The sequence below is a fragment of the Glandiceps talaboti genome, chromosome 15, assembly GCF_964340395.1.
Source record: "Glandiceps talaboti chromosome 15, keGlaTala1.1, whole genome shotgun sequence".
NCBI classification, from domain to species: domain Eukaryota; kingdom Metazoa; phylum Hemichordata; class Enteropneusta; family Spengelidae; genus Glandiceps; species Glandiceps talaboti.
In genome coordinates, this window is record NC_135563.1 from 17,524,960 (window position 1) to 17,537,138 (window position 12,179).

Below are 12,179 nucleotides of genomic sequence, written 5' to 3' on the forward strand. Positions count from 1 at the left end.
ATATATAAAATGTACTAGATATATCAGGCACTGAATTTTCACCATTTACATGACTTTTGATAGATTTTTTGTCTCCATTTGCCAAAGGCCCAAAGAATCATGTCCTACTAGTACTACATTGGGTTATGTCTGTCCAAATGCCTGTCATCAACGAAGACATGTATTTACAGAAGTTGTTTTTCATGTACACATATTTATAATACTTGAATGAACTGATAGTAGGCATCTCCTAGACACCTGGACCAGATATTTCTTGTGTGTGATATTGAATTCTTACAAAAATTATGAGAAGTATACCGTGCATATTAATCCTCTTTCTGCCAGGGGGTACTTGTTTGGACACAAAATACTAGAAGTTGGGGAAAAGAGATAATTCCTTTGATTTACATTTCTACTTTTAATAATCCCTTAATTTACATCCACCTTGGATAAATTTCCAGTAGTTTTCACATGTACTCACTTAAAATCAGAATTTGTAACTTTTTTTCATTTTCTTTTTCATTTTTCAGTACCTAACACTTTACAGTCAACATAGTGGACATTTATCGCCACGGTTTGAGAAGTTGGTTAAATTGACAGGTACCCATCTCACACAGCAATGCTATGCTATGATTAATTATATACAGGTAGGTCTATAACAGCTATATGCTATGCTATGATTAATTATATACAGGTAAGTCTATTAAAATTACTCGGTACAATAATGGTATACTTCCTCATACAAAATTTAATAGACTTGATACAGCCGGGCTGTGTAGATATTAAACACAGGTTGAGTTTGGAAGCTTTACATTTTCATTGGTAAATTACAAAAAAATATACAAACCCTCAATGAAAGATGGTGACATTCAGTGGTGACATTCAGTGGTTACACTGACAGGAGACTACTACACTATGATATACAACTTTCAAATTACCTTACATTCAACGCTTACATTTTGGCATTTAGTGGTGTCATCGTGACATTCAACTAATGTACACCATGACATTCAACTAACTTACACCATGACGTTCAACTGTTGAATCATGACATTCAACTAACTTACACCATGGCATTCAGCTGTTGTACCATGACATTCAGCTGTTACACTGACATTCAACTGTTGTATCATGACATTCAACTGTTACACCATGACATTCAACTTTTACACTGACATTCAACTGTTGTATCATGACATTCAATGGTTAGATCGTATACTGACATTCAACTGACTCAGTCTGTGTCATTCAACTTTTACATTGTTAAATCATAGAGTTTGAGTAATTTCATACAGACTTCTTGTTAGTCTAGTTTCAACACTTTTTTTTCAAAGTGAAATAACATATTTTCACTTGAATCTGTTATGCACGAACCACCTTTATACATTATAAATTACAACATTCCAAAGTTGTTATTTCTCTAACAACATTGTAAATTGTATTTAATGAAAAAGCAACATTGTAAATTGGTGTTTAGGAGAAAGACCAAATGAACCCATTGTGAACTGCTGAAGTCAATTGTTATGTTTATTGTGAAACCAACCATATTGTAAATTATACTTGATAGCGATTTTTCCAATCACAAACGTAAATTACTCTTCTGCTTAATAGCACTTTTTCAAAATACATTTCTTGTTGTTGGTAGGATAGAGGTTGCAATGTGAATACTTTAATCCGAGGCTGCAATAGATTGTGTGCTCCCCTAGGAGTTGAGGAAGTGTAAAGGGCCATTGTGCTGCCATTGATCCATGCAAGGGGTGATAATTGTGAGTGCCTTGAGCTCTCAGGAGGAAAGGCACATTATAAATTCGCATTATTACTATTATTATCATTATTGACAACTGTTCAAAATTCCTCTCGGAGTATGTTTATTTTCTTGTCCTTGTTTCTCTCCTTCCACTCCATAAATCTCACAATTACTTTAGTGTGTCTTGTTTCTTATCACAAACTTCATTTCAACACCACCAAAGCTGTGCACTAGTCAGTATAACTTTAATGACCTCTGAAATCAGGTTAGGTCAACTCATAGTTATTGGCAACTGTTTTGCCACTTGTTGTTAACTACACTAAAGCTGAGTCTGTCTAGTTTGAATAAATACTTTAAGCTCCTATACACATTGGTCATATCTCAGTCAACTATAGTTGTCTGGGGTGATATACACTGCTGCCCTCAATGGTGGTCACTTTTGCCCTGTCCCAAAGTTTATGTCACACGTTTGGTACTTTTTTGAAATGTATATTGAACATAAAACATTCAAGGTGTTAATAATAATTACTTTATCGATAAAATACACTGAAATATATTACATTAAATAATGATTATATACTATCCAACCAAAAGCTAGTGCAGTGTATATATACAAAGTTTACTAGTTGGTATGTCAACAAACAGTGTTCCGTTTACATATCTTCCAGAAAAAATTTCTATGATGTAACACTTTCGCCAAACAGAAATAGTAATTCATATTTATATTGTATATGAACAAATCTGCCCTTAAATGCAATGTTATCATTAGTATACGAATGCTATGGTTTTACTACAAAATCCAATATGGCTCCCACTGCATGAATGCAGCACTACCTTGGAAAGTTGGACCTGAACTTGTGGGACTTTGGGACTAGCGACTCGTAGTGACTAAGGCCCCTTAGGTCACTCGAATTTCCTTGACTGAATGAAGAAAAATATTTGGGAACAATTGTCTTCTTGCTTATATTATTTGTTCATCTTTTTCTTCTCATAGACAAGTCAAAATGAACAACTGAACCAGACAGCGTTAGGAGGCAAAGCAAGCAAAGGAAAAGACAAAAAGAAAACAGATTCTGTAGCTTCATCCAGTTCTGGTAAAGCTAAAATGTTAAAAGAAACCAAGTCTATACCAAACTTGATATTTGCCATTGAACAGTATGAGAAGTTCTTGATTCAACTCTCTAAGAAGTCAAAGGTAGGAGATTTGAATGGTAAACTCTTACAGGATAGAAAAAGAGAAAAGTGAAAAAAACAAAAACACAACAGATCGACATACAACATGATCATGCGATCCCAAACTTAGAAAAAAAAATTATCTGAAATCTAATTTGAGATGGGACTCTGATCATAAGTACTACTGAATACTATATTTTCAAGGGATTTAATTTTTACTGAGAAAAAAATTGAGTGTTTTGTGTAGACCTAATTTTCACACTCTTTCTTATCTCAAACTTTATTTTAGTACCACCATAAAATGTTGTCACCAAAAACATGCATTAGAGACTCAGTAGAACCTTAATGACCTTGCAAATGAGGTCAGTTGAATTAAAAGTTATGGCAGCCCGAGTCGTTATACCTCTAGCCGCTTACCTTTAACTAAACCCTGGCTGAGTTTTTGATTTACGAACAATGTTGGGATTAAAGTTCAAGTGAGAACAACTCACGACACACTTATGAGATCCCAATAAATTAGTTCAAGTGAGAGCAACTCACGACACACTTATGAGATCCCAATAAATTAGAAGAAAATTGTATCCAAAATATAATTTGACTGAGCTAAAACTCAGATTATTTTGAAATACTATATTGTCGAAGAATTTAATATTCACTGGGAAAATAATTGCCTGTTTTGTCTGAACATAATTTTCACTCACAGGTTTAAGAAGGTATGTGTGGTAACTATGAATCTTATTGTTACCCCAGTCAGTACATGTAATGCATGTCTCATCATTCTCACATTTTAAATGATTTCATTGTGCTTTCATGGGATGTCATTTGCACCTTGATTATATTAAGCCTTGTATCTTTAATCACCAAATGTTACTGTGTAGCAATGTTGTTTGGTACATTGTATCCAGTATAATAAACTTACTGTACTTGTCACACAGGTATGTACTTGGTATGTCAAATGTTTGTACTTGGTATGTCAAATACCAATTAATGTCAAACTGCCTCTATGGTAATTGATACTTGAAAATGTACTTCCCCATGTTTGGTAGACTAAGTCAAATAACATATACTTCCCTACATTTTGGTAGTGATAAAGTAGGCAACTATTGGCAACTCATGATAGCAACAAACAAAAAACACATTTCTCATAATTAAAAGTGGCAAGTTCATGTTTCAAAAGTAGGTGAGGATATAAAAGTGACCGAGAAAGGATGTCATCAAAACAAAACAGAACAGAAACTCCATCAAGGAATACAACACTTTGTGCTCTGAGAGGTCAACACACTTTGGGGTAAACTTCATAAAATCCATGACCAGCAGTAAAGTATATCAATATTGTATTTGTCCTATCCAGAATCATTGTCTAACAACTCCATTATGTCTTGCATGTCTTGTTGTTAGGTGATAGCCTCTAGACAAGCAAGTATTTCTTACTATTATGTAATGACGTAAAGACTTGAAAAACATTAAGAAATTGTGTACCATAATGCTACATACATTTGTATGCTTGAAATTTTCTGTTAAGTATTTGAAGAAGGCTATTTTTTGGCCGATTTCGTTGTCCCAGTTTTTTTATATGTATTATAACAGTAGCCGCGACAAGCAAGCATTCACCCTTTCTTCTGTAGCCATTTTGTGGTACTGGTCTATTCACCCTACCTGAAATTTGTATGGACACTATTGTTCAGAGTATTGAGAGTGAACAAAAGCTTAAATTTGGTTGCAACTTCCTTCAAGAACATTCCCACGATTGATAGATAGAATGAAGGTATCTCAAGGACAAAACAAAATGATATTGTCAGACAGTTGGCCTTTTTTATCCCTTTTTGATTTAGAATAGTTTTGTGTTTAAACAAGGATTTGTACTATGTACACTGCTGTACTAGTGTAAGTTTTTGGTACCCCACTTCTGGATATAGTGTCCCCTGGTGATTGCATAAGTGAAAACAACAGGTCTTTCAGTCTGATAAGTGAAGGCATAGTGATGTAATTGAAATTTTGTGTGTTTGTCAGTCTGGTTGTCTGTGGGACTGTGTGTCTATCAGTTCGGTTGTCTGTTGTGTGACAGTGTGTCTGTCTTAGCAGTAATTACTCCAAATTTCAATTCTAAAAAAAAAAACCTTTGAAATGAAATTATACTGCCAACCCCTTTCTATTTGACAGTGCTTATATCTGAAATGTTTAGAGGAAAGTCGTGACTGTTAAGTAGCTTAATTTGCATGTTTTGTAAAGGAAATCTACATATTGAATAGCTTAATTTGCATGTAAGATAAGGATTCTTCTGTGTTGTAAAAGAAATCTACATGTTGAATTGCTTAATTTGCATAATTATTAGGCATTGATTTCTATGTTTTTCCGAGGGTATTGGACCAAGGGATAGGCATTTCTATGAAATGTTCTTATGGATGAATTGTGTATAATGTTGAAAACTGAGTATTTTGGGTTTTTTTACTTCATAGATAAATCTAATGGAACATTTCAAAGTGAGCACATCTCGTGATTTCCGAATCAACACAGCTGCTGTACAAGCTGCTTTAGAACAACAAGACACCAGCTCAGATGATGACGATGTGGTAAGAATTCATTAACAGTCAAAGTTCCTATATTTTTTAAAGTTATAGTACCTCATCTTGTGAAATGTTTGGCTTATATTGCTTTTCCGTTTTCTGTTTATTGATCCAACATATGCCTATTTAGTTATTTGTGTGAAAAGAGTAGAAAATTACTAAGTCCGAAAATGTTGGCCTGTAGAAGATCAGTAAATGTCAGCATTGATCACACTCTTTGCATGTCTGCACAGATACAGGGAGTCTTTGTGCGCTTAGTAAAATATTTCCATTGTAGGATTGGACATTATCTGTTGAAATTGTTTAAACAGAAGACTCCCTAGCTTGCTGGCAGAACAAAAATAACCAATTTCTGTCATTGTTTAGGGTGTTTCAGAAATATCACTTTTGCTCTGTTTCAACGAGTGTATCAAACTGTTGAACACAATGTATACTATTTTCAGACTTCATGTGTAGTCTTCAATTATTTCCAAAAAAACTAGGATAGAAAACCATTCTGATAAAAGCTTAGTCATTTTTTGAGAATAATGATGAGGCACTATGAAATAACTTTAAGCTGAAGTGGTGGTGGTGGTGGTGGTGGGGGGTTATGCAGTACTTTTATTGAGGAAAATAAAATTTAAATGACGAATTATGTGATCCTGTCACTTTTACACCAGTCCTAAAAAATTCAGTTTAGAAATACAGTTTAATTAAAAATGTAGTTTGTTTCCTTAGAATGAATGTAACATAGTTTGCTGAAACATTGGATGTGGAACGTGGATTTCAACTGATAATTTACTATTAAATATATAGACAGCTGACAAATTATACCACGACAGAGGTCTAGCAAAGGTTAGACCCTTTGGGGGTAGTATAGATCTTCTCTTATCTATCAGATAACAAATTGACACAATCACTGCTTCACCTGCATTGTCTAGTCAAAGATAAGTGGCATATAAATAACTACCTGTCATTGAAATATCTGATTGTTAATTGAGGAAGTCTCCATATAATCACTGCTTTGTCCAAAGATTTCAAATTGTTTTCATGAATAGGTGATGACAACCTAAATAGCATTTGGCGTAATCTCAGGTTTTCTGACTTAGTTTGCTTTTCTATATTATCAGCATACCTCTTGTTTACTGGTAGGTCTAATACACATCTCTATTGACAAGTAAATTGCATTAGGACTAATCACAGGTTTTCTGACTAAAGTTGTTTTTTTCTAAATTGTTAGCATACCTCTTGTTTACATCCATATAATTACATCTCTTTTCAATTAAGTGGCATTAGGGCTGTAATCCCAGGTTTAGTTTGATTTTATGACCAACTACTTTGCCTTGTGTTTACGGTCTAATAAATGAATACCTTGACAAACTGCCAACTACAGTGTCTGACCAGACCAGACCAGACAAGGAAATGAGAAATTTACTTCCAACTAATAATCTCTTTGCTCAAGGTTATGCTAAAGTGTAGTAATCCCTTGATTGACACACACACACACACACACACACACACACACACACACACACACACACACACACACACACACACACGCACGCACACACACATACACACACACACATGCGCACACACACATGCACACATACACACACACACACACACACACACACACACACACACACACACACACACACACACACATGCACACTCACAAACACACCAAAGACACTCACAGAGACACACACATAATGTATACACTCACATGCACACAAACAAACACTGACACACACACACACCAAACACTGACACACACACACACACACACCTTAAGTTTTGGGTCCAATGCAACAAAAAACCTAGAGAGTATCTAGACTATAGAGACACTCAGACAAATCTTTGCTTCTGGCTAGAAATTTACATAATTATTCATGAAAGATATTTTTTCCCAAGCAAACTTTGCCGTCATGCAAATAGGTCAAATTGACATAGTGGTGGATCTAGGGATCGAGCAGGTTACATCCTAATATTGTAACACAACTCATCAACAAACAAAAAGCTGTCCATCTTGATATGTATATTGGACAACCACTGATCTCTCAAAATAAGAAATGTGTGACTGTCTAATTACCAGTCCTACCAATTATTTTAATGCCAAATGTATCATGAAACTGATTTAGAAATTTAAGTAAACTACCGCAATTTTGTATATTTGCTTACAGATTTGATAGGTAACATGTACTGACCTTTGAAATAAATGTATTGTTGAACATTTCTTGGTATCTTGTACTCTTAGTGTTCCGTATATTCTGGTTTTTAATTTCTTGTTTTTTTATTTTCTGATTCAATTGTATTTCTATCTATTTTATGTATTTGCAATGTATGTTATATTTTTTTGCAATTGCACACAAAAAAAACAATTTTATGGATGCATTGCCATCAGTAAGTGAATAAATAAATTAATATTTGAAATAGTATTTTACCACCCAGGCATATAAAAATAAAGACTTCGATTTCTACAATGTCTTCCATTCCGTACACTATACTACACATGCATTTATACTATAGGTGAATGTGGGAAATAGTTGACCTCCTTATTCTTTTTAGACCATCTAGCAGAAGGTGAAATATTACTGCAGTTACTGACTGAGATTAGGAAATTGTGCAATTCACAGTTCTAGCAGGCAGTAAAATGATATTACAGGTACCGAGAGTTAGGAAATTGTGCAATTCACGGTTTTAGCAGGCAGTAAAATGATATTGCAGGTACCGAAAGTTAGGAAATTGTGCAATTCACAGTTTTAGCAGGGAGTAAAATTATATTACAGGTACCGAGAGTTAGGGAAGTGATCATTGTAAAAAATAATTAGGTTTGAGGAATTTTTAGATAATCTGTGATGATATAAAGTACACTTCAAAATTGCAACTTTTCTCCATATCAATGTTGATATATCATAGTCTAGTTCCTATATGATGCGTTACGATGAGTGGAGATGATCATAGTAATCATAACACGTTGTATAGAAACTAGACTAATATCTCGCCAAATAAAAAGTAAACTCAGACTGAGGCGAGGCCTCTGAAGTCTGCCAAATTTTTTTTGATGAAGAACTGACTTTTTATTATGCATTGAGTTATAGAAAGTTGAGTAAATATTGGTTGTGAAACCTTGGGTTAATCAATAAAGTTGTCATGGTTATAAAGACACTGTGAGAGTATTTTATTGATATTTGTGTACATTGCACAATAATAAATTAAAATATGACTACGTAACCCTGGCCTACATAATTATTTCAATAACAAACTCTCTCTCATTACTACCTTGACAGTTGTTTACTTGGCAAGATCTACTTCTTTGTGTAATACTTTTCTCTGTTCTTTTTTGTGTGTGTCTTCAGAATTCTGAGGAGGACAGAAGTGATGCAGAAGATAATGAGGAACCACCAACCAAGAAAAGTAAAACTGATAGTAAACTTGGTAAAGCAAAGAAGCTAAAGAAAGGTAGCAAATAACATTAGAACAATTGTATGTAATACAAAGTAGCCATTAAATAACATGGGAGCAAATAACTGGTGGTGGGGGTGGGGGCTTGATACATGACATTTATACCACAACTTAGCAAATGATGTTGGAACAGTTAGTATATAGAATGTATACATTGTATTTCAGAGTAGCAAAAGCATACATGATACTACAAAGTAACTAATTTGACTATATAGATGTCTGTCATTTGACCTCCATTTTAAGATGGATAGTATTTGAAAAGTACCATTATACCATATTCGCATTTCATCAGAAATGATGAACAACAAGGCAATATATTATCAGACAGGCGATTTATGATAACAAATTAGGTATGTTGCAATTGTTCAAGCATGACCTAGCAAATTCTTGAATATCTCCATTGTTTTTGCCATTTACAACTCTGAGATTTTGAGATAAAAATGACTGCTTGTCAACATCAGGTATGTCACTTTTATTGTTACTTGTAATAAATAAAAAAAAATAATCAAATAAATAAATGTTACTTTACACTTTGTAGTACTAGTATGTGATCTAGCTGAAACTGCTGTGGCAGCACAATGGTCCCTGACCCTATTCTGACCCCTTTCAAAAGTGCAATAACTTGCACTGTTTTTGTTCTCAACAATAGTGTAGAGTTTGTTCAAAACTGCAATAACTTGCACGGTTTTGTTCTCAACAATAGTGTAGAGTTTGTGAATGTCTCATGTTTTCTTTATTACTTGACTACAATATATACAAGTAAATACAGCCAAGTTTTACCTAACCTTGCTGAAACAGCTAGTGAGTGTCACAAATGCATTTTTTAAACTTAGTCTTGGTTCCTACAACTAAATGTATAGGGACAACAACTCAGACACATTACCTCCATAAAAATGAAAACAAATATACAAGTAATTATAACACATTGTTAGCAATGAAGTCCAGGGAATATGTGTACATGATACACTTCATGTAGTCTACTGCTATGGGCTGAGTAAAAACTTGTATCGCAATTACAGCCGAAATATTGAAGGGTCGCCAAAAGACTGTGTATCATACACATTTTATGTTCCCCAAGAACAATTTAGATAGATAAGAAACAGGCTTCCCACAGACCACTCACTACAAATATAAACAACACTATCTGACTCCAACTGATATACACAGGCACACACAAAGTCCTTGGAACAAAGCAGCTATTTAATGTCATCACACTGCATGCTCAGATTTTGACACATACCAATTGATGACAGCAAGAATTGGAGTCTGCTCGCATGGTTCCCATGGTGACGTGTGTACATATACAGTGCCTGCTTGTCGGCGACCCTTCAATATTTCTGTGGTACTTGTATTTGTTTTCATTTCTAATGAGCTGTGTTGTTCTTATCTACCAATGGATAGTACTTGAGATGTTTACACTTTATTCTTGTCCATGCCAGAAACAATTATTTTCATATTTTTTAGTCTGGAAATGGTGACATATATGTCCATAAAAATCTACTTCTTTGTCCTTTAGAATAAATGTGAGAATGGATGTCATGTCTTCACAACTTTTATTCAAGTAAAACTATCACTTTTGTAGGAAAGATGATGAAAGAAGATGTCAGTACCACATTGCCCCTCAACTTTCTCTCCTTTTATAATGTTTCTCTCTCTCTCTCTCTCTCTCTCTCTCTCTCTCTCTCTCTCTCTCTCTCTCTCTCTCTCTCTCTCTCTCTCTCTCTCTCTCTCTCTCTCTCTCTCTCTCTCTCTCTCACACACACACACACACACACACACACAAGACAAGTAAACTTAATTATAAGTGACAATTTATTATATATTCACCATAGATATCACATTGACTTTGGCATAAAATTCTGAAATATACTCATAAAAAATCCTTATGTACAAACGAGACAACCAAAGTCTGGTCAATAATGTTTCAACCTTCACTTATGACATTATGTTATGGTACAGGAATAATAGTTAATAATTACCATTACAATAATTAAATACTATAATACAGAAATAACATACCACACTCCAATAAAATTTAAATGATTCCCAGTATTAAAGATTAATAACATGAATAATCAACATATTATGAATTAACTTAGATGTAATGACTACCTGCTGAAATTCTTTGATTTGGGCTCATAGCTATGTTTGCATGAGTCATAGAAAAATACTGGTAAATCAAGCTAAACCATCACTACCAGTAAGTAATAGTGAAATTCTTATGATTTATTGAAACACATGGTTAGTTTCCTACATAAATATCCTGTCCTTTTAACTTGATTTCTTTTTTTATATTCATAGACATGTCCACTATACAAAGCCTAGAAATAATACCACATAAAATAACACAGTCTGTGTAAACAATTTGGGATTTCATGGTTAATTTTAGCACCAAATTTCAAAACAGAAATTTCAGTAAATATACAAATTTTGATCAAATGATTGTGATTCAGTTGTAGTATAAACGATGGTTGTTATCTTGACAACAGATAACCACGAATATATCACTGAAAGCCAACTTTTAAGCATTTGATTAGAAAACACTGGATTTATACCCAGGTTGTTCTATGTTACAAGATAACATATTTACAGCAAAGATAATTATAAAACAGAATATGCCTTTTTTGATGGCTCAAACAAATTTAATAAAAGTCTTATAGGCAGAACACAATACATCATATTAATATTTAGGCACTGATGTAAATAAAGTTGATATAGCACACAGGTGTGACTGCATGAAAGGGTGGTGTTTCCGGTTATATATACATGACAGTCACACATCAAATCCGGAATTGCTGCAATCCCGCTGTGTGACCGTCACGTATACGGAACCGGACAGACCACCTTTCATGCAGTATGTAAAAAAACTTTTTAAAGCTGCACTTGCTGTAACTGGAATACTATTTTTTGATCAGACAACCAACAATACACTTCTGAAAATTGTTAAAATACCCATAATTAGACATTGTACAAGTATACTTAGGGTTTGCTATATCCCTAAGTAGTACAGAAACAGATGGAAATCGTGATTACATTTGGATGGTGAATTTTGGGTGTTGACCTTAAAAGCAATTTGATAGGAGTTAATGTATCATGTGTACAGCTACACAAATGCATTTCCCCACAGTTTAATATTGTTAAAGGTATACAATAACAAGTTATTATATCAAAAAAAAAAACATTTTAAAAAAACATTCCAGTTGCAGCTAGTGCAGCTTTAAACATTTTGTGAGTAAATATATCTTTTTTTAAACAGATTTTTTTTTTTT

General features: G+C 33.8%; 1 protein-coding gene across 1 annotated transcript in view; it reads left to right on the forward strand.

Annotated features, from left to right (window-relative positions):
• LOC144446662 (Fanconi anemia group I protein-like) overlaps positions 1-9,213 on the forward strand; it is a 29,262-nt gene extending 20,049 nt beyond the window's left edge. Inside the window, exons 30-33 of the mRNA XM_078136478.1 lie at positions 510-626; positions 2,721-2,921; positions 5,356-5,469; positions 8,805-9,213. Of these exons, the coding sequence (XP_077992604.1) occupies positions 510-626; positions 2,721-2,921; positions 5,356-5,469; positions 8,805-8,918 (546 nt within the window). The 3' untranslated portion in view covers positions 8,919-9,213. The remainder of the gene's footprint in view (positions 1-509; positions 627-2,720; positions 2,922-5,355; positions 5,470-8,804) is intronic.
• The last annotated feature ends 2,966 nt before the right edge of the window (positions 9,214-12,179 follow it).